This window comes from Mytilus galloprovincialis, chromosome 2 (assembly GCF_965363235.1).
Source record: "Mytilus galloprovincialis chromosome 2, xbMytGall1.hap1.1, whole genome shotgun sequence".
NCBI lineage: Eukaryota > Metazoa > Mollusca > Bivalvia > Mytilida > Mytilidae > Mytilus > Mytilus galloprovincialis.
Genome location: NC_134839.1, coordinates 88,842,973 through 88,867,989, shown reverse-complemented (window position 1 = coordinate 88,867,989; position 25,017 = coordinate 88,842,973). Strand labels below are relative to the sequence as shown.

The 25,017-nt window shown below is 31.4% G+C and overlaps 1 protein-coding gene across 13 annotated transcripts in view; it reads left to right on the top strand.

Annotated features, from left to right (window-relative positions):
• LOC143064776 (5'-AMP-activated protein kinase subunit gamma-1-like) overlaps positions 1 to 25,017 on the top strand; it is a 183,001-nt gene that overhangs the window by 129,455 nt on the left and 28,529 nt on the right. For 9 of the 13 annotated variants that reach the window (XM_076237869.1, XM_076237867.1, XM_076237862.1 and 6 more), the window contains 3 exons: positions 1,406 to 1,442; positions 5,131 to 5,157; positions 24,692 to 24,801. In XM_076237869.1, the coding sequence (XP_076093984.1) occupies positions 1,406 to 1,442; positions 5,131 to 5,157; positions 24,692 to 24,801 (174 nt within the window). The remainder of the gene's footprint in view (positions 1 to 1,405; positions 1,443 to 5,130; positions 5,158 to 24,691; positions 24,802 to 25,017) is intronic. The other 4 variants (XM_076237868.1, XM_076237865.1, XM_076237866.1 and 1 more) reach the window with 1 other exon arrangement.

The following is a 25,017-nucleotide window of genomic DNA, read 5'->3' as shown; positions in this document are numbered from 1 at the left end:
AGGTACAGTGCATAGTCGCATTTGTCATCCATTCATATGATTATTCAGATTGAGTTATTTTGGGAGAAAAACGAGAAAAAAGGCATCCGGATATTGTCCCGTCATTGGACAAAATTTTAAGTCAGATTAGACTTCTGGTTTGCGTTTTTCTGTATACTTTGAACATACATATACAAAGAATAAAGTGTATTTTCAGAATTCTATCTGCTATCATTTTCAAGTTTACTATCCACGGCGGTCACAGAGTTTATTAAATAGAGAGGGTCTGTATACTATATCAATGACCACCATGGATCGATTAGTAAACTTAGAATTGAAAGTAAATACACTATATTTATATAGTAATGAATGTTCATAATATACAGATAAGCGCTAAAAATATTCATGTGAACTTTTGATACCTTTTCTGAAATTCTCCAGTCATTAAATCTTTTACAAAATTCATTGATTACATAAAAAAGAAGATGTGGTATGATTGCCATGTTGAGACAACTCTCCACAAGAGACCAATATGACACAGAAATTAACAACTACAGGTCACCGTACGACCTTCAACAACGAGCAAAGCCCATACCGCATACTCAGCTTCAAAAGGCCCCGAACTGACAATGTAAAACAATTCAAACCAGAAAACTAGTGGCCTTATTTATGTACAAAAAGTGAACGAAAAACAAATATGTAACACATAAACAAACGACAACCACTAAATTACAGGCTCCTTACTTAAATGTTCATAACATACTAAATGAAAACTATGTTCATATTGAAATTGATAGAAAACCAAAAATTGGGAATTTTGGAAATAAAGGAGGAGGGATAAAAAAAAAAAGCATTTTCCTGTCCCAAACAACCTATATATGACTTATGATACTTTTGCTGAAATTCTCCAGTCATTCAATATTTTACAAAATTCTTCCAACAACACTTTACATACTTTAAACTACGCTCTGAATGCCCGCGATTTCACGGATGTGTTCTTGTTGATTATAATATTTAGGGGCATTGGGTTTGTGAACTTAAAAAATAAAACTTTCAACTGAATTGCAACTTGTATTTATACCAGTTGAATGATTCTAAGATTTTCAATAAGTTATATTCATCTTTTATTGATGGGGTGAGCCAAAAATCTTATCAATATCCCCAACTTCCTATGTAATCTATAAATGCACATGCCAGACTTTATTCATTAACCTCATATAACCTAAAAGCTGTGATACAGATAAATTTTAAGGAATTCACAATTTTGAAAAATAAAGAAATTTTAATTTTTACTGTGTCATGTCAATGATATCTATTTTTAGAAGTTATATTAAACAATACATATGATTCAGTTTCTTCCTTTTGTATTGGACCAAACTATTTTAAGTTTTGATGAAAATTAATATTGATGAATTTCTTTTTTTAGAACAGTACAGATAGTGCTACACCACCAGGCAGCCCTCGTAAGTATACCAAATATCTACATGTCAATATTCTTTACAGTGATGTATCTTAGTTGAAGCCATGGGATTATATGAATCCATATAATCTTGAATTTGTAATGAGATGAAAAGGATATATTTTTTTGGTAAAATTTTTGCAAGAAAAATGTATTATTTTGTGGATGTCACATTATTTTCCTATCAGAAGTCCATGCATTCTTACAAGTGTAAGCAGATTCTGCTTTCAAGGGAGTGTTGCAAGAATTAAAGAAGTTGTCAGACAAAAACTTTCCTTTCATAAGAGATTTGTGACATGTAAAAAAAAAGCATTGTTTTGCAGTGGTTTATAATTTTGCCTTAGAGTATTACACTGGATTTTAATGGTAATTTTAAAAATAAAATGGCCTACACTTTTTGCAGAGAGGGACATAAAATTATCCAATTTCTGTCTCCTATGATAAAATTCTTATAACTATATGAAAACTAATATATCAATGAAAAGAATATTATCTGATATTTATTATTGTTCAAGATAACATTTTTTTAAAATAGATATTGATGTACATCAATTCTTCTAAAATCATGATTGTTATATTATAGTAGGCTCTCTCATAAAGAGCAATATTATCATTTGTATATAGTGTATATAGTTATATTACAATGATATTATATTATGCTCCTTGTGAGCCCATTTTATGGAAATAAAGCATCTTCTCTTCTTCTATAGTGTAAAGGAAACCCCCATTTCTATAAATAACATTGAAATGACATCAGTAAACAAAGTGAATTGTGGGTAAAACTGAAGCTGACCTTGTAGGGTTAATAGTGCAGCAATATTATTTCTTTGGAATATACAATATATTAGGATTAATCCTGGGTGCTCTTAAGTCTGTTAGAATGAGGCGTAGAAGAAGTTCTGGAAAGAGTTTAGAAGGAGAATCTAGTAGCAGTACAGGTTAGAATGAAAAAGATTATGTCTGACACAATTAAATATTATCATCATTTGCCACCTGACTTAATTATGACATTGGGGTTTTTCATCATTTCGAGGAAGTAAAACTTGTAAACAACATAATGCTAGTTAGGTGTTTACCTTCTTGTTCTGGCATGTAAATTAAAGTAGTTCTTAAATATTTCAGAATCATTGCACCTGTATCAGACCCCTGAATGGATCTAATCATTCATCATTATTATAAATTTGGAAACTTGTTGGCTATAACTTGCATTAATTTGGATCTTTTTATAAGCAGGCCCGTAGCCAGGAATTTTTAAGGGGGGGTTCGTTGGACTCACAAACTCGACTTTAACAGTCACAATTCGAACAGAACATTGACTTTAACAGTGCTTATTTGTTTTCAAGGGGGGGTTCGTCCGAACCCCCCGAACCCCCCCTGGCTACGGGTATGATAAGGCTTGATATAATGGAAAATTTGTTTTCCTATTCTATCATTTGAAATGTTTTCTATAAATAGAATATATGTAAGAAGCAATCAATAACATATAGACAGTTTTTAAAGCTTTTCATACAAGGAGTGTCCCAACAGGGATGTTTTCAGAAGAAAATATTTCCTGTGAGAGTATTGAAACTAGTTAATTATGAATAAGAGGAAGTCTAAGAATGATCTGTTGTAAATGTTGTGACACAAACTGAATAAAAAAGAATGGTTCATAAATGAATGTTTTATAACCACTCAGATGGTTGGTACAAGTTATTTATAGACTGGAAAGGAAAACAGTGTGGTCAGTGTGAAATTTTCATCACTTTGCAAACTATGTACATGTCTCTCCTGAGGCTGTATTTTTATTTCTTTTTTCGATTTGTAAAGAGAAAAATCAGTGGGAACCATATGAAGAATCCTTAATTATATTTAGGGTACATCGTAGCGGTTGTGTCATGTTGGTCTCATTGCACCATGTGGGTAATCATTTTGTTGTGGTTTCTGCGAGTAATAATAGGCGTCATATAGTCTCTTCCTTAAATTTACAGGTATTTCATGATTCCTGGAATTCCGATTGTAATCAGTGGAAAATCATTCAATTTGAACTCTTTGACTAGAATAGAATGGAACAAGGACTAAAAAATGAAGGAAATAATTGTCTTCCAAGATTCACTCAAATTCAATGTTTTAAGTGTATTTGGAATCCAAAGTGCATCATTTCTAATAGTTGCAGTGTTACTATCTCTATGTTCTATTTTCTAAAGCTACATAGCTTATGTGCCCCTTTTTCTATTACTTTATTAACATCTTTTACAAATCATTTGCATTGTTACATAAATGAAACTCCTCTCTTTAACCCCTCATTCATAGCTATATAAATATAATAACAGTTGTCATAGATCGATAGGATGCTGTATACAGCTCATTACAACTGGAAACCATTTAAAGTTTCTATACCACAAATATTCTTTTCACTGAGAGTTTAAAAGTATTTCAAATTATTGTAGGGTTCACTGAAGAATGTTTCTATCATCCATCTTGAATCCATTACATTCAAATAGTAAGGGGTATTGGTTTTAATTTGTTTTATAGTGCCTAACAAGATTTTGTGAGGTAGACGAAATTGACTTTAAAATGATCGTATTGACTTTTGATGTCCAGAAATAGGCAGATCGGACATATTTTGACTTTATTTACTTACTTCTTAAGTTTGTGATTAATTGTAATTAACATATTCCAATGAGACTGAAAAATGCTTTTTTTTTGTTATGATAAATAATAATTTTACCTGCCGTAGTCGTGCGTAAAATATATTTTGGCATTTCTCTTAAGAAATGACTTGTTTAATGGAACAAAACGTCTTATTTGTAAACTTTGTCTTTTATCTCCACAATAGGCTTTTAAAAAATAATCTTTCAACTGTGTATTCAGAAAATTTTGTGAAAATAGAAGAAGTGGCAATTCTTACCTTTCATACCTTAACTTTCATTGATAAAACATAATATTGACTCGTCCAGTGTCCAGTTTGAAGGTCATTTTAGTTACCGTACACATTCATGCACGTTCTGATTAATCAATAGTCATGAATGAAAAGCATAAACAAGTTTGTAGGTAAACTAATAACAACTTAATCCAATCAAATTGCCTACGATTCAATAACAATGACCAGTCCACAACATAAAAATGTATAGGGGTAAACTGGGTAGGGAGAAAATGTCAGATATTTTAAGTTCATTATTTTGCAACAACGAATAAAAATTTGTTAACCAATAGATTTGCTATAATTTCATAAACATGTCATTCTGTATTGGTATAGCTTTTGGATCTTTTATTTGCGTATTTAAGGCTGTAAAAAGTTTGGCCATCAAAAGTCAACATAATCATTGACTTTATACAGAAAATTCGCCTTTTTAAAACATTGAATGTATCACGAATAATACGCGACAACAAAGTAAAATCATTTCTTAAAACACTGCAAAAAAAATCATTCTGATTGATACAGTGGTATTGTCATAAATTGCGCTGGAGTGAACAGTGGTACAGCAAACGTCGAATTCCCTCACACAATGTTATCACACACTATAGTTCTACATGTATACAATTTGTTCAACTGTTGAAAAAATATTGATAAAATCTTTGACCATACTCACATTAAATTGTATATTTACCCTTTTATATTTTATAGCCATTTAGAATTGAAGAGTATTTTCATTATACCTTGTATATAAGTAAAATTGATGTAATCTTCATTCTTGTAATGTTTTATACAGGTAATGTTCTCAGACTTACAATAGGAGGTATATACACATTCATTCATAAATTTTATTTTATTTTGTCAGACTGTATGAAGGGGTTTAAAACCAGGAAAATTTGTAAAATAAACAGTTTTTGTCGAGCCTGCAACTTTTGTTGCAGAAAGCTCGACATAGGGATAGTGATCCGGCGGCGGCGGCGGCGGCGGCTACGGCGGCGGCTACGGCGGCGGCGTTAGCTAACTTCTTAAAAGCTTTATATTTTAGAAGGTGGAAGACCTGGATGCTTCATACTTTGTATATAGATGCCTCATGTTACGAAGTTTCCGTCAGTCACATGTCCAATGTCCTTGACCTCATTTTCATGGTTCAGTGACCACTTGAAAAAAAAGTTCAAATTTTTTGTAATGTTGAATTCTCTCTTATTATAAGTAATAGGATAACTATATTTGATATGTGTGTACCTTGCAAGGTTCTTATGTCTGTCAGACAGTTTTCACTTGACCTCGACCTCATTTCATGGATCAGTGAACAAGGTTAAGTTTTGGTGGTCAAGTCCATATCTCAGATACTATAAGCAATAGGGCTAGTATATTCGGTGTATGGAAGGACTGTAAGGTGTACATGTCCAACTGGCAGGTGTCATCTGACCTTGACCTCATTTTCATGGTTCAGTGGTTATAGTTAAGTTTTTGTGTTTTGGTCTGTTGTTCTCATACTATATGCAATAGGTCTACTATATTTGTTGTATGGAATGATTGTAAGGTGTACATGTCTAGCGGGCAGATGTCATGTGACCTTGACCTCATTTTCATGGTTCAGTGGTCAAAGTTAAGTTTTTGAGTTTTGGTCTTTTTATCTAATACTGTATGCCATAGGTCAACTATATTTGGTGTATGGAAATATTTAATGATCTTTATGTCAGTCGCGCAGGTTTTATTTGACCGTGACCTCATTTTCACGGTTCATTGCACAGTGTTAAGTTTTTGTGTTTTGGTCTATTTTTCTTAAACTATAAGTAATAGGTCAACTAAATATGTTGTATAGAAGCATTGTTAGCTGTACATGTCTGCCTGGCATGGTTCATCTGACCTTGACCTCATTTTCAAGGTTCATTGGTCTTTGTTTAGTTATCTTGGTTAATGTTAAGTTTATGGTACAGTTGTTATAAAGCTTAGCGTTTTACTTAGGACTATCAACATAATATCAATGATTAGTATAGAAGGCGAGACATTTCAGCGTGTGCACTCTTGTTTAAATATTTTCTCAAACATTTGATTGTTCCTAAATACAGTTTGACATTTGCATGTTTTCCCCACCCTTATGAAAGAACTATGTTATGAGGTAATATATATATTCTACTGCTGCACAATCCTAACAAGGACAAGAAGCTGGCTAGGTAGTGCATACAATTAAACCTCATCACTTCCCTCTTAGGATTCCAGTACTCATGATGACAATTTATTGATGCATATGGCATGTTTTTAGTGACCTCAACATTTTGTGGCTGTTTCTGCAGACCTCCATAGTTAATATTGTCACGGGTTTGGGTAGCGTGTACGTGACACATTTAACTCTACTAATAAAAATGAGGTTTTTGTTCATGGGATGGGGAAAATATACGTTAATCAAATCGAGGAATAAAGTAATACATGTATACAATAAATGATTTATTGAACATGATTTATTGAACTTCTAATGCTATTTTTATGACAGGATTTCCAAGAGTTACAATAAAGTTAATTTGTTCTTTAGTTGTCTTTTTCTTTACTTTAACTTCATAAACCAATCTTTTCAAACGGGTTACTCTGCCTTGAACCAAATATTCGAAAATTCGGATTAACCCCGTATTTGGATATAACAATTGTTCTCTTTTCGGAATTATGTCCGACTAGAACTCACTTTAATGTTGAAATTATAAATATTTCGTCCTGAATAGCTTGTTTCTCCTTAATATTTGCAATAAATTGTGAGAATCACCTCAGTAAAGTAATTGTAAAACTAAAATAAGCTATAAAATATATATGTATCTTGCTTTTATATTAAATAAAATAAATTTTCTCTGTACCTTTTCTTTTTGTGAATATCTGTATTTTTTTTCCGTATGTCCTTTCCTCTTTGACTGTCGAATCCCAGAACCCCGAATAAGACAAACGCTCTTGATTTTATATGACGATGCTATGTAGCTATAGCAATTGCTAAAATTTAGCTATCCTTATGGTGTCCCCATTGTTACAGCTAAGAGTGGCGTGAAATTCGCCATCTCTTAGGTAACGATTAGAATCTTGTATTTTTATCCCAACAACATGTTACTTCTTTGTACTATCAATATTATTCAGCTTCCGTTAAATAAACCTCAAATAAACTTTATGTCATTGAAAACTATTACCAAATATAGAACCAGGATAAATTTACCCATATCGAGCCTCTGAAAGTTTCCTTCTATTTTCATCCAAGTACGCACATGCGCAAAGTCAACTTTTGAATACACATCCTCTATGGAATTTTGTACATATGAGTTTGTAAACATTGACCGATAAGACAACAATTTGAAACAAAATTAAATGTTGGCATGCTCAAAAGGTTAGACCAGAGTAAGTCCGACCGACGTATAACACCTGAAACAGCTGTCATGTGCTTAAACGAAAGAAATCCTCTAAAACCAGACGTCCCACTCCGTACACAAAATTGTATGTTGACTCCTCCACATGTGCTTACATTTACCAATCTCATATACCAAATATTTATGTAATTAAACTATACCATTAACTGTAACATACGTTACTATGGTATAAGTGATGTGCAAATTTAATAACTTGCACAACCTCTTGTAATAAAAGGGGGGGGGGGGGGTTCAGTTTGTAGATCATTACAATATTATATAAAACATTTAGGTTTTGATGTTTTTTTTTATTTGTAACATAATTTACCAATGCTTTGGTCAAAAATGATGTATATTGCCATACCTTAAAATAAGTCCGTTAGAATTTCCTATTAGGGATTTTCTAATAGAAATATTGTCCCTTCAGTTACATAGTTATTACCCAATTAAATAGAATGACAGAGTTGAAGATAATAAAGGACATTCAGTTTGGTATCAGGAGAACTGATCTTCCATTCCTGTTTTGTATGGTACGAATCATTGGTATCAGACAAATGCTGAAAATATACTAAAACCTTGAGAGAAACAAACCATAGATCAACTACAAATGAGGTTCAATTGATGCTGTGCATGCTTTCCCTCCTTGGTGATATGGAACTTTTACATTTAGGTGGATTTTTATATTTATATTTTTACTTTCTTCTTGGTGTTGATGCTCCAAACTGTTACTTCATTATTAACTTTAATCCAGTGGTTAGGTAGAATATAGCTTTCCCAGGTTATAGAGTTTTACTTTTTACCTATACTTCATTGAAAGATATATCCAAGTTAGGATTATTTAGGATCTATCGTGCATTAGGCAAAATATTTTAAAGATGTTTGTTATGCATCCAAGAAAATCTATGTTTCAGGAACAAAATGTCTTGTGCATGTCTAATAATTTGTGGTGTTCATTATATATTTGAACATTATAAGAGATTTTAGCTCTATATGTATGTTCTGACTGCAATACATTTCTGTATGTGTATTTAAATTACCTTTTATAATTTGTAATTGAGTTACTTCCCTTTGACTGTTATGTAAGTCATTATAAGTGGTATCACTTACTAAGGGGATATTGTTTGTGTGATTTACTGACCTTGTCATTTCATTAGCACCTGAACCATGTATTTCTCTAATAAGTAGCAAAGAAGCAGGTGTAGATATAGTCCTAGTGTCGGACATTGTGTCTACAGCAAGACAAGATTTTTTTAGATTTTACCATTTTGTTAGTCATTAAAATAAATTTGTCAGAACTGATAGAAGGAAGTAAAGAATATTTTGATATCCCTAAATATCAGCAGCAATACTCAATGTACTCATCACAGAAGAACAAACAAAAAAGCTTCACATTGTATAGAGGAGCTTATAGTAAAGGCAAAAATTGCAATTTTATGATAAATCGTGGCAAAGTCTTACAAAGCTCTGTTAGAAGTAGACTTGTTTCAACATAATATAAAAGTTAAAAGGAGATTTTGAAAAACTTGTTCTAAAAGAGGATGCAAATCTTTCAAACTTGGAACTTATGTAAGAACTTCAATTTGTTTTCATTTTTGTGTCATGTATGTGATATATAATAATACTTAAAGGGTTATCTGTTGGCTGCATATATGTACATATTCAGGTGTTTATATTTCATTTTGTTTTACAATGTGAATGCTATAGAGACTTAAGAAGACAGTTTATTAAATAAATTTATTGAAAATAAAAACATTTTTGTCTGCAATTTCAGATAATCATTGAGGATTAAGTAATATCTACTGTGTAGTAATTTTATCCAGAAAAAAATTTTGGATGTGACTTTCAGGTGCTTCATTAACAAAGCATGTTTAATGCAAGTATTTCTTATTATTGATATTAATTATTTATAATAGTTCCATTTAATATTATATCATGTTGTGATGTAGCTGTGGGAAACTATAGTAAAAGTAATACTGTTCAGTTAGAATTGTGGGTTATTGATTGAAGTAATGAGAATTTAGTTGATTGGCATGTGATAATTTATGATTATTACCTAGTGGTCAGAAACACCTGTCTGTTGGTCGGTCATGGCAACTGAACAAGGTTAGTTATTATTTTTATTTTGTTATCCTCTATCTTACAAAGCTGTGACATGATTTCAAGGGTTGGCATTTGTCTAGGATTTAACTAGTGAATGATGGTCAATTTGTTTGAAAGCTGTCGGTTTACTCACCACAACCGATATTTAGTTGATTTCTGGTCGACTTTACCAAGATGTTGATTAGTGATCCAGGATTACATCCTTTAATGGCTGATTGAATGATACATCATAACAAATAATATTTGACAGGATTAAATGGCTTAGATTCTATGTATATTCTGGATGTTTTTGATTTGACAAATCCAACTGGTCAGTTCAATCACATGAAATGGTACATGTGCATGTCTGAAGTCGGGAACTACAATGATTTACTAGGTTATCTTCATGTTTAGTGTTTTTGGTCTTAGTCTGGAACTACACCATTGGTTGTCTCCAGTTTTATGATTTTAAGTGTTTTTTTGATGTTAAAGAACTTGGTTTTATTTATTACATGTATTTGTAATTTTTCAAAGGCTGGAACTTCATCAGTCTTCAGGTATATTTTAGTTAGTTTGGTCTTAAAAGAAGTTGGGTCAGTAATTTCGGTTTAATAAGAAGATGGATCAGTGTGTTTAGTCTAATATTAAGACGGTTCAATGTTTTTAGTTTTATAAGAATGATGGTTCAGTGTTTTTGGTATATAAGAATTTCTGACTGACAAGAGTGGGAATGGGAAACCAAAATGACAAAATATACTAGCATTGATTAACAAGACCTATCCAGTAAACCAAGAAGAAATTCTTTATTATTTTAGCCGGTGATTATAGGATCTTAAGGTCCCCTGACTGATGTGTCAGATACCTATCAGACTGTCAGACATTTCATCTACATATATTAATTGAGTTATCTCCCTTTAGGTTGTAAATTATGTGATTATGAAGTACATGACATGTCATTAATAGTCTGTATGTTTTGCTGTCATGGTATACCATCAGTAGCTGTGGAGGTTTCATGAGGACAACCAACTTTGTCAAATCAACTACACAGGTCTTAAATGACTGGTCATTCAGATGATTGGCTTCTGTTTCAATTTTTTTTTTTTTTTTATTAAATATGCCTTTTTCAAAGATTGGTTAAGAAGATAAAGACAGAATTTAAGACATCTTTTCCTTCAAGAAGATTCACGATTATAAAATGGAAAACAAGAACTTAAAATATTCAAATTCAGGCTTTAGATAAATAACATCCTATCTAATTGAAACTGGTTAGAAAGCCTTTGACTCTTGTAATGTTAAGGTGAATTTAAGGGAAAATGAAGCTTACTTTATAATCCTCATCCCATGATATTTTCTTGCACCTAGCCTAGAGGATCATAGTTAGTTTTTGGCACGGAAGGAGGAGATTTCTGGGGGGTTCCAATTCTGGGGGTTGGAACCCCCCTTTTTATTGGAAGTTAAATGCATTTGAATGGGGACATATGGTTGGAACCCCCACTTTTGGAAATGGCATCTATCATCAATCTGTCAATGGATGGTTTACATTTTCATTTGGATATCTGAAATAGCAATTCTAATATAACCAAAGATAGATAGTATGTCCATTTTAAGTTCTGATGGAGCTTCATATCTAAGTTCATCCCTACAAAAGTGATGTAAGGTTACTCTTATCAAGAAACATATTCTTGTTAGTTTTATACTCAATACAGTGATGTTTAGTTACTCTTACTTAGTTATTTGTTCCATTTTAGTCTATTTCTCTTAAGTGATGTTTCATTTCTCTCACCCTCTAACAATTATCTTTCTGAGTGCAATTCTCTTCCAGTAATGTTTGGTAACTCTTACCATGTAATATATACCTAAAATATTAGGTATGTATTCAATCTGTTTATTGGGTAGCCACACCAGTTTATATATCTTTTCTTATCTCTTTCTAGGAGCATGTCCTCTAGTTTTGGTTACCCTGTTCAGATATAAATGTAATGACGACATATGTCATGGGGTCACCTTCATTGTCAGTTTTATGTAGATATGATTACTTATTAAATATTTTACCTTATTTATTACAACCCCATGTAAGATGACAAGTACTTTTACAACTTCTGTCTTCATTCAACTATTGTTGTAAGTTTATTTTCATTATTATACTACCAAAATAAAAATATAAGAACGAAACTGCACCATCATGTTGGCAAATAAAAGAATGAGACTGTACCATCAAGTTGGCAAATTAAAGAATGAGATACCATCACTTTGGCAAATAACAGAATTAAAATTTACCATCACTTTGGCTAATAAAGGAATGAGAGTGTATCATCATTTTGGCAAATAAAAGAATGAGACTGTACCATCTTTTTGGCAAATAAAGGAATGAGACTGTACATCATTTTGGCAAATAAAAGAATGAGACTGTACCATCATTTTCGCAAATAAAAGAATGAGACTACAATAATTTTGGCAAATAAAAGAATGAGACTGTACCATCATTTTTGCAAATTAAAGAATGAGACTGTACCATCATTTTGGCAAATAAAAGGATTAGACTAACATCTTGTTGGCAAATAAAAGAATGAGACTGTGCCATCATTTTGGCAAATAAAAGAATGAGACTGTAGCATCATTTTTGCAAATAAAAGAATGAGACTTTATCATCATGTAGGCAAACAAAATAATGAGAATTTACCATCATTTTGGCAAATGAAGTAATGAGACTGTATCATCATGTTGGCAAATAAAAGAATGAGAATGTACCATCATTTTGGCAAATAAAAGAATGAGACTGTAGCATCATTTTGGCAAATAAAAGAATGAGACTTTATCATCATGTAGGCAAACAAAATAATGAGAATTTACCATCATTTTGGCAAATGAAGGAATGAGACTGTATCATCATTTTGGCAAATAAAAGAATGAGACTGTACCATCATTTTGGCAATTAAAAGAATGATACTGTACAATAATTTTGGCAAATAAAAGAATTAGACTAACATCTTTTTGGCAAATAAAAGGAGACTGTTCCATCATTTTGGCAAAGAAAAGAATGAGACTGTACCATCATTTTGGGAAAGAAAAGAATTAGACTAACATCTTGTTGGCAAATAAAAGAATGAGACTGTACCATCAGTTTGGCAATTAAAAGAATGAGACTGTACCATCATGTTTGCAAATAAAAGAATGAGACTGTATCATCATTTTGGCAAATAAAAGAATGACTGGACCACCATTTGGCAAATAAAAGAATGAGATTATACCATCATTTTGGCAGATAAAAGAATGAGACTGTACCATCATTTTGGCAAATAAAAGAATGAGAATTAACCATCATTTTGGCAAATAAAAGAATGAGAATAAACCATCATTTTGGCAAATAAAAGAATGAGACTGTACCATCATGTTGGCAAATAAAAGAATGAGAATGTACCATCATTTTGGCAAATAAAAGAATGAGACTGTACCATCATGTTGGCAAATTAAAGAATGAGACTGTACCATCATGTTGACAAATAAAAGAATGAGACTGTACCATCATTTTGGCAAATAACAGAATGAGACTACCATTATTTTGAAGAATGAGACTGTACCATCATTTTGAAGAATGAGACTGTACCATCATGTTGGCAAATAAAAGAATGAGAATTAACCATCATTTTGGCAAATAAAAGAATGAGACTACCATCAAGTTGGCAAATTAAAGAATGAGATACCATCACTTTGGCAAATAAAAGAATGAGAATTTACCATCATTTTGGCAAATAAAGGAATGAGACTGTACCATCAATTTGGCAAATAGAAGAATGAGACTGTACCATCATTTTGGCAAATAAAAGAATGAGACTGTACCATCAAGTTGGCAAATTAAAGAATGAGATACCATCACTTTGGCAAATAAAAGAATGAGAATTTACCATCATTTTGGCAAATAAAAGAATGAGACTCTACCATCATTTTGGCAAATAAAAGAATGAGACTGTACAATAATTTTGGCAAATAAAAGAAGGAGACTGTATCACCATTTTGGCAAATAAAAGAATGAGACTATACCATCATTTTAGCAAATAAAAGAATTAGACTAACATCTTGTTGGCACATAAAAGAATGAGACTGTACCATCATTTTGGCAAATAAAAGAATGAGACTTTATCATCATGTTGGCAATTAAAAGGATGAGAATGTACCATCATTTTGGCAAATAAAAGAATAAGACTGTACCATCATTTTGGCAAATAAAAGAATGAGACTTTATCATTATGTTGGCAAATAAAATAATGAAAATTTACCATCTTTTTGGCAAATAAAGGAATAAGACTGTATCATCATTTTGGCAAATAAAAGAATGAGACTGTAGCATCATTTTGGCAAATAAAAGAATTTGACTTTATCATTATGTTGGCAAATAAAATAATGAAAATTTACCATCATTTTCGCAAATATAGGGTTGAGACTGTATCATCATTTTGGCAAATAAAAGAATGAGACTGTACCATCATTTTGGCAAATAAAAGAATGATACTGTACAATAATTTTGGCAATTAAAAGAATTAGACTAACATCTTTTTATACGACCGCAAAAATTTTAATTTTTTGGTCGTATATTGCTATCACGTTGGCGTCGTCGTCGTCGTCTGCGTCGTCGTCGTCGTCCGAATACTTTTAGTTTTCGCACTCTAACTTTAGTAAAAGTGAATAGAAATCAATGAAATTTTAACACAAGGTTTATGACCACAAAAGGAAGGTTGGGATTGATTTTGGGAGTTTTGGTCCCAACATTTTAGGAATTAGGGGCCAAAAAGGGCCCAAATAAGCATTTTCTTGGTTTTCGCACTATAACTTTAGTTTAAGTGAATAGAAATCTATGAAATTTTGACACAAGGTTTATGACCACAAAAGGAAGGTTGGGATTGATTTTGGGAGTTTTGGTTCCAACAGTTTAGGAATTAAGGGCCAAAAAAGGGCCCAAATAAGCATTATTCTTGGTTTTCGCACAATAACTTTAGTATAAGTAAATAGAAATCAATAAAATTTTAACACAAGGTTTATGACCACAAAAGGAAGGTTGGGATTGATTTTTGGAGTTGAGGTCACAACAGTTTATGAATAAGGGGCCAAAAAGGGGCCCAAATAAGCATTATTTTTTGTTTTTGCACCATAACTTTAGTATAAGTAAATAGAAATCTATGAAATTTAAACACAAGGTTTATGACCATAAAAGGAAGGTTGGGTTTGATTTTGGGAGTTTTGGTCCTAACAGTTTAGGAATAAGGGGCCCAAAGGGTCCAAAATTGAACTTTGTGTGATTTCATCAAAAATTGAATAATTGGGGTTCTTTGATATGCCGAATCTAACTATGTATGTAGATTCTTAATTTTTGGTCCCGTTTTCAAATTGGTCTACATTAAGGTCCAAAGGGTCCAAAATTAAACTTAGTTTGATTTTAACAAAAATTGAATCCTTGGGGTTCTTTAATATGCTGAATTTAGAAATGTACTTAGATTTTTAATTATTGGCCTAGTTTTCAAGTTGGTCCAAATGGGGGTCCAAAATTAAACTTTGTTTGATTTCATCAAAAATTGAATAAATGGGTTCTTTGATATGCCAAATCTAACTGTGTATGTAGATTCTTAATTTTTGGTCCAGTTTTCAAATTGGTCTACATTAAGGTCCAAAGGGTCCAAAATTAAACTAAGTTTGATTTTAACAAAAATTAAATTCTTGGGCTTATTTGATATGCTTTATCTAAATATGTACTTTGATTTTTATTATGGGCCCAGTTTTCAAGTTGGTCCAAATCAGGATTCCATATCAAGTATTGTGCAATAGCAAGAAATTTTCAATTTGCACAGTATTGCACAATAGCAAGAAATATCTAATTGCACAATATTGTGCAATAGCAATTAATTTTCAATTGGAGTTATCTTTCTTTGTATAGAATAGTAGTTGATAATATATGTTGGAAATTTGCCAGACATGACTATGATGTCATTTTCTATTTTTATTTGCCAATAACTTTATGTAAATAACTTCATTGGAAATTTGCCAATATAAAATGTTGCTGATGAAGCTTTTTTTCCTTATCTTATCTAAAATGTTTTTAGATAATGTATGTTGGACATTTGCCAGACATGACTATGATGTCATTTTCTATTTTTATTTGCCAATAACTTTATGTAAATAACTTCATTGGAAATTTGCCAATATAAAATGTTGCTGATGAAGTTTTTTTTATTGTTTTATACAATAAACAATGTATATTCACTTTTACTACCAACCAATCTTTACCATTCAGTGATAATGTATTTAAAAGAGTAGTTATTGTTGCAAACTCCATTAGAAATTTGAATTGATATCAGTTTTGGAAAAAGGGAAACGGGGATGTGAAAAAAAGGGGGGGGGTTTAAATTTTTCTCATTTCAGATTTCATAAATAAAAAGAAAATTTCTTCAAACATTTTTTTGAGAGGATTAATATTCAACAGCATAGTGAATTGCTCAAAGGCAAAAAAAAAACTTTTAAGTTCATTAGACCACATTCATTCTGTGTCAGAAACCTATGCTGTGTCAACTATTTAATTTTAGATTTAAAAAGTTTGAAGAAGGAATCTTTAATTGATTTGTAAAATCTTGACATTTGTTTTGTGTAAAAAAAACCCATGTAATGTCAAAAATTTGATCACAATCCAAATTCAGAGCTGTATCAGGCTTGAATGTTTTGTCCATACTTGCCCCAACTGTTCAGGGTTCGACCTCTGCGGTCGTATAAAGCTGCGCCCTGCGGAGCACCTGGTTGGCACATCTTTTTGGCAAATAAAAGGAGACTGTTCCATCATTTTGGCAAATAAAAGAATGAGACTGTACCATCATTTTGGCAAATAAAAGAATGAGACTGTACCATCATTTTGGCAAATAAAAGAATGAGACTGTACCATCATTTTGGCAAATAAAAGAATGAGACTGTACCATCATTTTGATGAATGAGACTCTACCATCATTTGGCAAATAAAAGAATGAGACTGTACCATCATGTTGGCAAATACAAGAATGAGACTGTACCATCATTTTTGCAAATAAAAGAATGAGACTGTACCATCATTTTGGCAGATAAAAGAATGAGAATGAACCATCATTTTGGCAAATAAAAGAATGAGAGTGTACCATCATTTTGGCAAATAAAAGAATGAGAATTTACCATAATTTTGGCAAATTAAAGAATGAGACTGTATCATCATTTTGGCAAATAAAAGGATGAGACTGTACCATCATTTTGGCAAATAAAAGAATGAGACTATCATCATTTTGGCAAATAAAAGAATGAAACTGTACCATCATTTTGAAGAATGAGACTATACCATCATTTGGCAAATAAAAGAATGAGATTGTACCATCATCTTGGCAAATAAAAGAATGAGACTGTACCATCATTTTGGCAGATAAAAGAATGAGAATGAACCATCATTTTGTTAAATAAAAGAATGAGAGTGTACCATCATTTTGGCAAATAAAAGAATGAGACTGTAGCATCATTTTGGCAAATAAAAGAATGAGACTTTATCATTATGTTGGCAAATAAAAGAATGAGACTGTATCATTAATTTGGCAAATAAAAGGATGAGACTGTACCATCATTTTGGCAAATAAAAGAATGAGACTGTATCATCATTTTGGCAAATAAAAGGATGAGACTGTACCATCATTTTGGCAAATAAAAGAATGAAACTGTACCATCATGTTGGCAAATACAAGAATGAGACTGTACCATCAAACAAAGATCATCATGGCAAATTTGGTAAAAGACAGTCTTCAAAACACTACACACAAACCTAAAGATTGAATAAAACTAAATTTTAACAAAATTGGTGTATGTAAGAGTCAGCAGTTTGATACAGAAGTGAACCTTTTGACTTTTTCTTGTTATTTTTTTTTTTCATATTCATTATTTAAGCATTATACTAAATGCATCATGCCTAACCTTGAGACATCACCAAGCTCATTTACTATTGGTACATGTTAATTCTCAAACTTGACATAATGGTTAATCTGATAATAGGTTCAGTTGTTTATTGATAGAAGTGGCAACTCAAACACAGGCAAATGAAATTCACAAAATGCTACAATGAGCACTATTAAAACTCTAAAGCAAAAGAAATATAAATCCCTTTTAAACCAAATTATTGTGCATAACAGCACTGGCTTCTAATGGCTAATAGTCTACCAATGGTAGCACAGACCCAATTTAACTTGATGCATTACATGGGGATGCTATTTCAATTTATCATATCTACATTAGTCTGTCAATTTTTGTTTTTAGTCAACAATCTTTTTTTTCTTGGCTTACCTTGACCTTAAGAATTTTACAACTTTGATTAAGGACAGTAACAATCCCATAAACAAGAGCAATATAGAAGTTGTTACTATTGAAAAGTCATCAGCACTGCTGGTAGCTACATAGTTACATTGTGAAAAGAGGTGACTTTCTTTCTTCAGCTTAAAAACAATATGTTTTTCATTCCAAACTTCCCCTATTGAAAACTTGTAAAAGGAGGGAGAGCAATCACATGCTATTGTTTCTGTCAAAACCACACGTTTGTTATTGAGAACAGAAAATTATTTAATAGAAAACCTACTTTGGAAAATAAACTTAAGAACCAGGGCTAGAATATTCCTGTGGTCTATTTTAACAGTAGATGATTTTTAACTGAGTTCTATGTTCTTTTCTTTTTTGCCTATCAAATGAAGCTTCTCAGTCTTCTTTGCACTGATCAATCCAAGAACCCCACACAGAGCCTCAATAAATTACCGTTCAAGTCTTTCTCAACTGTTGTTATGATCTAAATTTAGAAATCAGTATGTCATTAAATAGGTGTTGGTAAAGTTTAAATGTAGCAAGATAAATAAAATATGAGCTCAAAAACCTGCAGAAGTGAGACATCTTGGACTTGGTTGGCTTTTAGAACAAACTTGGCTGGTCACATGATTTGCTAACCGAGAAATAAAGATTGCTTAGGTCAAGGACATTTAAAAACAGTTGATAACCGGAGCATGTGCTCAAGATGAAAACAACAACATTGGGACTTTTGGTTAAAGATTTAATTTGATTATTTACCAATTTATTATATTATTAATTGATTCTGAGCAGTTAGTTATCTGATTACAGAAGTGTGTCAGAAAGACCTATTGACAAGCTGTGTATTGATAAATTTGTATCCACTTTGAAAGGTGTTGCTGGATTTTTTTAAGGTTAAATTTTGTTGAATCTGTTTACTTGCAAAAATGAGCAAGAAAAGGAAACTAAGTTTGAGACTAAAAATAAGTGAGTATATCTGTAAATCAATGATATTGTCAAGTTTGTGAAATAACGTTTTAAAGCATTTGCTTTACATCAATTATTTTCTAATTTATATGACCATAAAAGTTTGCAACTGAAGTAGGTCATCTGTGACCAATAAACATAAAAATTGAACTGGTTAGAAGTAATTGGTTTTCATACAAATATTCAATTTAATAGATTAAATAATTTACTTGAGGAATGATGCACATTTTTGTCAGCATTTCGTATAAAAAAATGTAGAGTGGAAATGCAAATACATGTAAATGTAAATATTGTACATGTATGTACAATGTATATGCATACATTTTATTACATCATTGTGGTTACTTTTAATTTACAGAGTACATTTCGCAGGCATTTTTTCTTAATTTCCTGCAAATTAGAAAGCTCATCTTCTTTTCAATGACATTATTATAAGAAAATCATTGATCTCCTAGCTGCATGTCATAATAATTTAAACACCATAGAGGGGATAAAAAGTTTACCAGCAGTACACACTTTTGCTTTCTGGATGAAATTTTATGTACAGCTTGATAATATCTTTTGAAATTTGTACACAATTTCAATCATAGGCCACAAAAATTTACTGGTCAAATTTGGATTGGACGGATTTGATTCACAGGTATTGATTGACCTTTTCAAGAGTTAGTTTTCTAAAATATAATAATAATAATATAATCTTATATAATCTCAGGTGGTTCAATGTGTAAGAATAAAAAAAAATGGGATTTTGTTTTCATTTTTAAACAGATTTCTAAAATGTTTAGAAAACCAAGATGAAGAAGCACAGATTCTGCAAAAGCAGTTAGCTACTGATTTTTCTTAGGGTCCGCAAATTGTAAAAAGAAATAGACCCTAAGAGCTATGGTTCTGTTGGTACACCAGAGATAAGATAGATATATATTTATAGGATGTCAATGTTTTATGCAAATTAGGTTTAAGGATTATGTACCCTTGTGTTGATTCAATGCTAGAAATTTTATAGAAAATCCACACCCTTTATTCTTGTACTCTCATATTTACCAATTTGGTGACTGATAGATATATACATTTTTGCATGCAGTGCTAGCATTGATTTCCTTAAAACAAGTTAATTAATATTAATGTAGTTTTTGGTTAAAACAAATATAAATATGGACCAAATCAAGTACACCTTTTAGGGTGCGCTCGACTTTAGTGACTCAGCACAAGGTGTTTTGGAATTTACAGGTTGCTTAGAACTTTTTGTAAACAATAAATGCTAGCACATCGTAGAAAAGCAAGTGAGTAATCTATGTTTCAAATTTTTTAATAGAAATCTCTGTATTAAAGGCTCTGGATTTTCTATAAAAATCTTGGTTTATTTGCCACAAAGTCCTTTATTTCTATTAATTGCAATGAAACAGTAAATAATAATCTTTGCATCAAGTTTCCCTTTGGTATATGTACAAAATGGCCTATCTCTATTTTTCATTATATCTGTAGTTTTGATACTATTGAAGTTTGAAAAGTTTGTACAAAAATGGCTACAGAAGGGGTCATAAACCTTAAGATTATGAACTAATGTATATGTATGCTAATGGCACAAACATTATCATACAGATACTGAAGCTTGAATTATCCTGGAATGGAGTCTGGACTTCATAAATGTTGTATTCTTCATATTCAAGTAATTCACTTTAATATGAAATGGGAATTATGTAATGATTCTTTATTCACATCTTTCTTACCAACCACATGCTTAGGTATTAAAGGGATTCATATAGTTTAGCTGACAAAGCAGCACATGATAAATAAGTACATATTGTGACCTTTTAATTTATGTAGCTATATATTAATAAGTAAAACATGCTGATTAGATAATAAAGCACAAAATGTCTAGTGGCCTAAAAATCTGATTGGGGTCTGCTCACAATGTTGCCTTTAAAGATGGTGTCATAAATCTAAGCATCTTCAGCTTCTCATCTATTGTATATCAATATATTTAATTCTTGTTATGATTTTATTCTTTATAGTAAGTTCTCTTTTGATCAGAATTTGTATTCTATGTTAATATGAACTATGACTGATACACTCTTTGAAATTGATAAAGCAGGTGCATATTGTGACAAGTCATATGAATATAATCTCAGGTGGTTCAATGTTGTAAGAATCAAATTCCCTATAGTTATAAAGATGAGGAAGTTGTTTGGCAGCATGGTTAATGATTGATGTTGTAGTAGATTGTGGTAGGATTCTCTGCTGTTGACTGATTTATTTCAGTATGGAATTATCATTAAACAACAGTTATCACTTATCCTTATTTCATATACGACCCAGAGAAGGAAGTAAATTCAGTCAGTTATAAGTGCATTTCTGATCCTGGAATTATTTTCCAAAGAATTATGTAATCAGAAAATAAACATATAGCAAAGATGAACACAAATGCACAGAAAGACATCACTTGTAACCTACATGTATATACTTAAAGCAGTTGCCCTTGAATTTTCAAGCTCAATTGAGGCTTTATTACTATATATATGTATATATAATTAGAAGATTGTTGGCAATCCTGAATTACCCCTTAGCAAAAAGTTCAGACATAGGATAACCTTTTCATTTATAATGTGTATAAGACTTGTATACTTTTTGCTTTGACATATATGTACAAATGACTTTATCTCCTCCATATGTTTGATAAAAGTTCATGGGTAATTTTAAGGGGTACTTGACAATTTATTAAGTACTCTCTCTATCTTAACCTGGTTAGGGTTTTGTCCCTGAACTTATTTGTTTATCAAACTTAATGATTAGTTCATTTTGATTAATCAGTAAGTTTGGTTTCTCTTGGAATTGTGTCAAGGACTGTTGACATTGTGTGAATACAGAAGTTCAGCATGTAAAGTACATGTCTGTCCCATAAGTTATGATAATAGCAATATCCAGCTATAGATTTCTAAACTTGATTATTTTGCCAATTAATATTAAATCTTGTTTAAAATGTAGAAAAGATTTCTCCAATATATCTCACTCCTGAAAATATTGAGAAAAAAAATATATAAGTAGAATTACTTTTTTGTTACGTGTGTGGTTTTCTGCCCTTTTTGTCAATACTCATGTTTATGTCACAAATATCAAGCAAACGAAATGCAAATATGGATATACTCTTATTTATTAAAGTATTTTCATGTAACATATTAGTGTAGAAATCAAGATTTTTATCTGACATTAACAAGTGCTTGCTTTTTAAAAGATGTTTACTTGCTTAGAGAACATTGAGACCTTGGAAGAGTTTATAAACAGTCAGAAAGTATAACCTTGATATTGTCAACCATTTTACCCAGAGATAATATTATAATAGTCCTGAAATAGCATGACATCTTTAGGTAGAGGGGTGACTGAACTTTGGTATAGAAATTTAAACAGTTTGATGGTTGTGTAATAGGCTGATTGATCATATAATTTATCAGTATGTTGCACATTCAATAAAAAATTATTAAAGTTGTGTCAGATATGTTGCTGAGATATGTTGATTTCTCATACCCTTAAATGTAATGAAAATTTTTAATGTGATAGAAACTGTATTTATAAGCAGCTTAAGTCAGTGTGTGTATGGAGAATGCACTGGTACATGTATTACTGTACACTGTTTTGGAGAGAAGATTTCTTTAACTCTGTTTTGGAGAGAAGATCACTTTACCTTGTTTTGGAGACTACACTGGTCTTACTATACACTGTATTGCCATGATGGAGCATACATTTAGATTACTTCATCTGTAGTATAAAAGATGCTTGTCTTGGATACTCTGGGTTTTTTTGACAGTATGCTGTATTCAAAATTGAAGAGTAGATTACTTAATTTTTGTCAAGCCTTCGACCTTAGTCGAAAAAGCGAGACTAATCGATCCTACATTCCGGCGGCGGCGGCGGCGGAGGCGGCGTCCACAAATATTCATTCTGTGGTTAAAGTTTTTGAAATTTTAATAACTTTCTTAAACTATACTGAATTTCTACCAAACTTGGACAGAAGCTTGTTTATGATCATAAGAAAGTATCCAGAAGTAAATTTTGTAAAAATAAAATTCCATTTTTTCCGTATTTTACTTATAAATTGACTTAGTTTTTCTGCGAGGAAACATTACATTCACTCTGTGGTTAAAGTTTTTAAAATTTTAATAACTTTCATAAACTATCCTTGATTTGTACCAAACTTGGACAGAAGCTTGTTTATGATCATAAGATAGTATCAAGAAGAAAATTTTGTAAAAATAAATTTACACTTTTCCGTATTTTACTTATAAATGGACTTAGTTTTTTTGCCAGAAACAAAACATTCACTCTGTGGTTTAAGTTTTTAAAATTTTTATAATGTTCTTAAACTATCCTGGATTTCTACCAAACTTAGACAAAAGCTTGTTTCTGATCATAAGATATTATTCAGAAGTAAATTTTGCAAAAAAAAAAATCACTTTTTCCGTATTTTACTTATAAATGGACTTAGTTTTTCTTCCAGTTAACATTACATACAGTCTGCAGTTAAAGTTTATAAAACATTTATTAGATTCATAAACTATCCTGGATTTTTTACCAAACTTGGAAGCTTCTTTCAATCAAAAGACAGTATCGAGAGGGAAATTTTTATTGATGTTTTTCCTCATTTTTGTTGAGTCTGCGATTAACAGCAAAAGTAGGCGAGACACTGGGTTCCGAGGAACCCTTACGAATTTTTATTTGGAGAAACAACAAGTATTGTTTAATACACTGTATTGGAGAGTAAATTACTTTACTGCACTCTGTATTGGAGAGTAAATTACTTTACTGTACACTGTATTGGAGAGTAAATTACTTTACTGTACACTGTATTGGAGAGTAAATTTCTTTACTGTACACTGCATTGGAGGGTAAATTACTTTACTATACATAGTATCGGAGAGTAAATTTCTTTACTGTACAGTGTATTGGAGGGTAAATTACTTTACTGTACACTGCATTGGAGAGTTAATTTCTTTACTGTACATTTTATTGGAGAGTTAATTACTTTACTGTACTTTGTATTGTTGAGGAAATTACATTCTGTATATTATATTGGAGAGTAAACTACTTTACTGTAAAAAAAACAAACCTGTAATGACCTTTGTATTTAGCTCACCTGGCCTTCTGAACCAAGCAAACTTTTCTCATCATGGCCGAAATCACTAGTAGACTCCTTGTAGAAGGGATAATTTTTGTTTACCCTTTTTTGTGTCTTGGGCAAAAAGTAAAGAAGATAGTGATAAACAGTAAACAGAAAAAATGATCAGCAATACAAAATCAACAAAAAAGAGATTTTTGTCATGAATTTATTCAGTCTACAATGACAATTTGAGAGCGTGTCCATTGTTAAAGATGCACAAAGACCATGATGAGCGACACCAGCTCTTTAGAGCCAGTAGTTCTGATAGATTTCTTTTGTGCTACAAGTAGGTTTTTGCTTACCGGCAGTATGTTAATCGTTTATTTTCTCACAAACCTCTTTGTACCACCTGGGGTCCTGCACTGAAACAGGTGTTGTACAGTTTTTGTACCAACCAAATATTCACCAATGTTTTCTGTATTTCAAACTGTTATGTTTTTTACTTGTAGTATCACCACTGAAGGCACTGGCAAATAGTCATGAACCAAAGTCAGCACCACCTATCAGGAATCATGAACACACACATGCCATCATTTTCAAACGAGATGATTCTGTTAGGGTTAGTGATTTAGTTACTTAGCATGTTGTTTCCTATAGGCTAAATTTCTAGTTATCATATTTGCCATTTTAAGTGCTATGTCTAATAATCATATATATTCTAGCTGTATTTAACTTAAAAGTAACAAAAATGCCTGAAAGCAAATGCTTTTTAACAATTTTAATAATCAAGATTTTCTATAATGGCACTTAATGTGACAAGTATTATTCTAGGAAA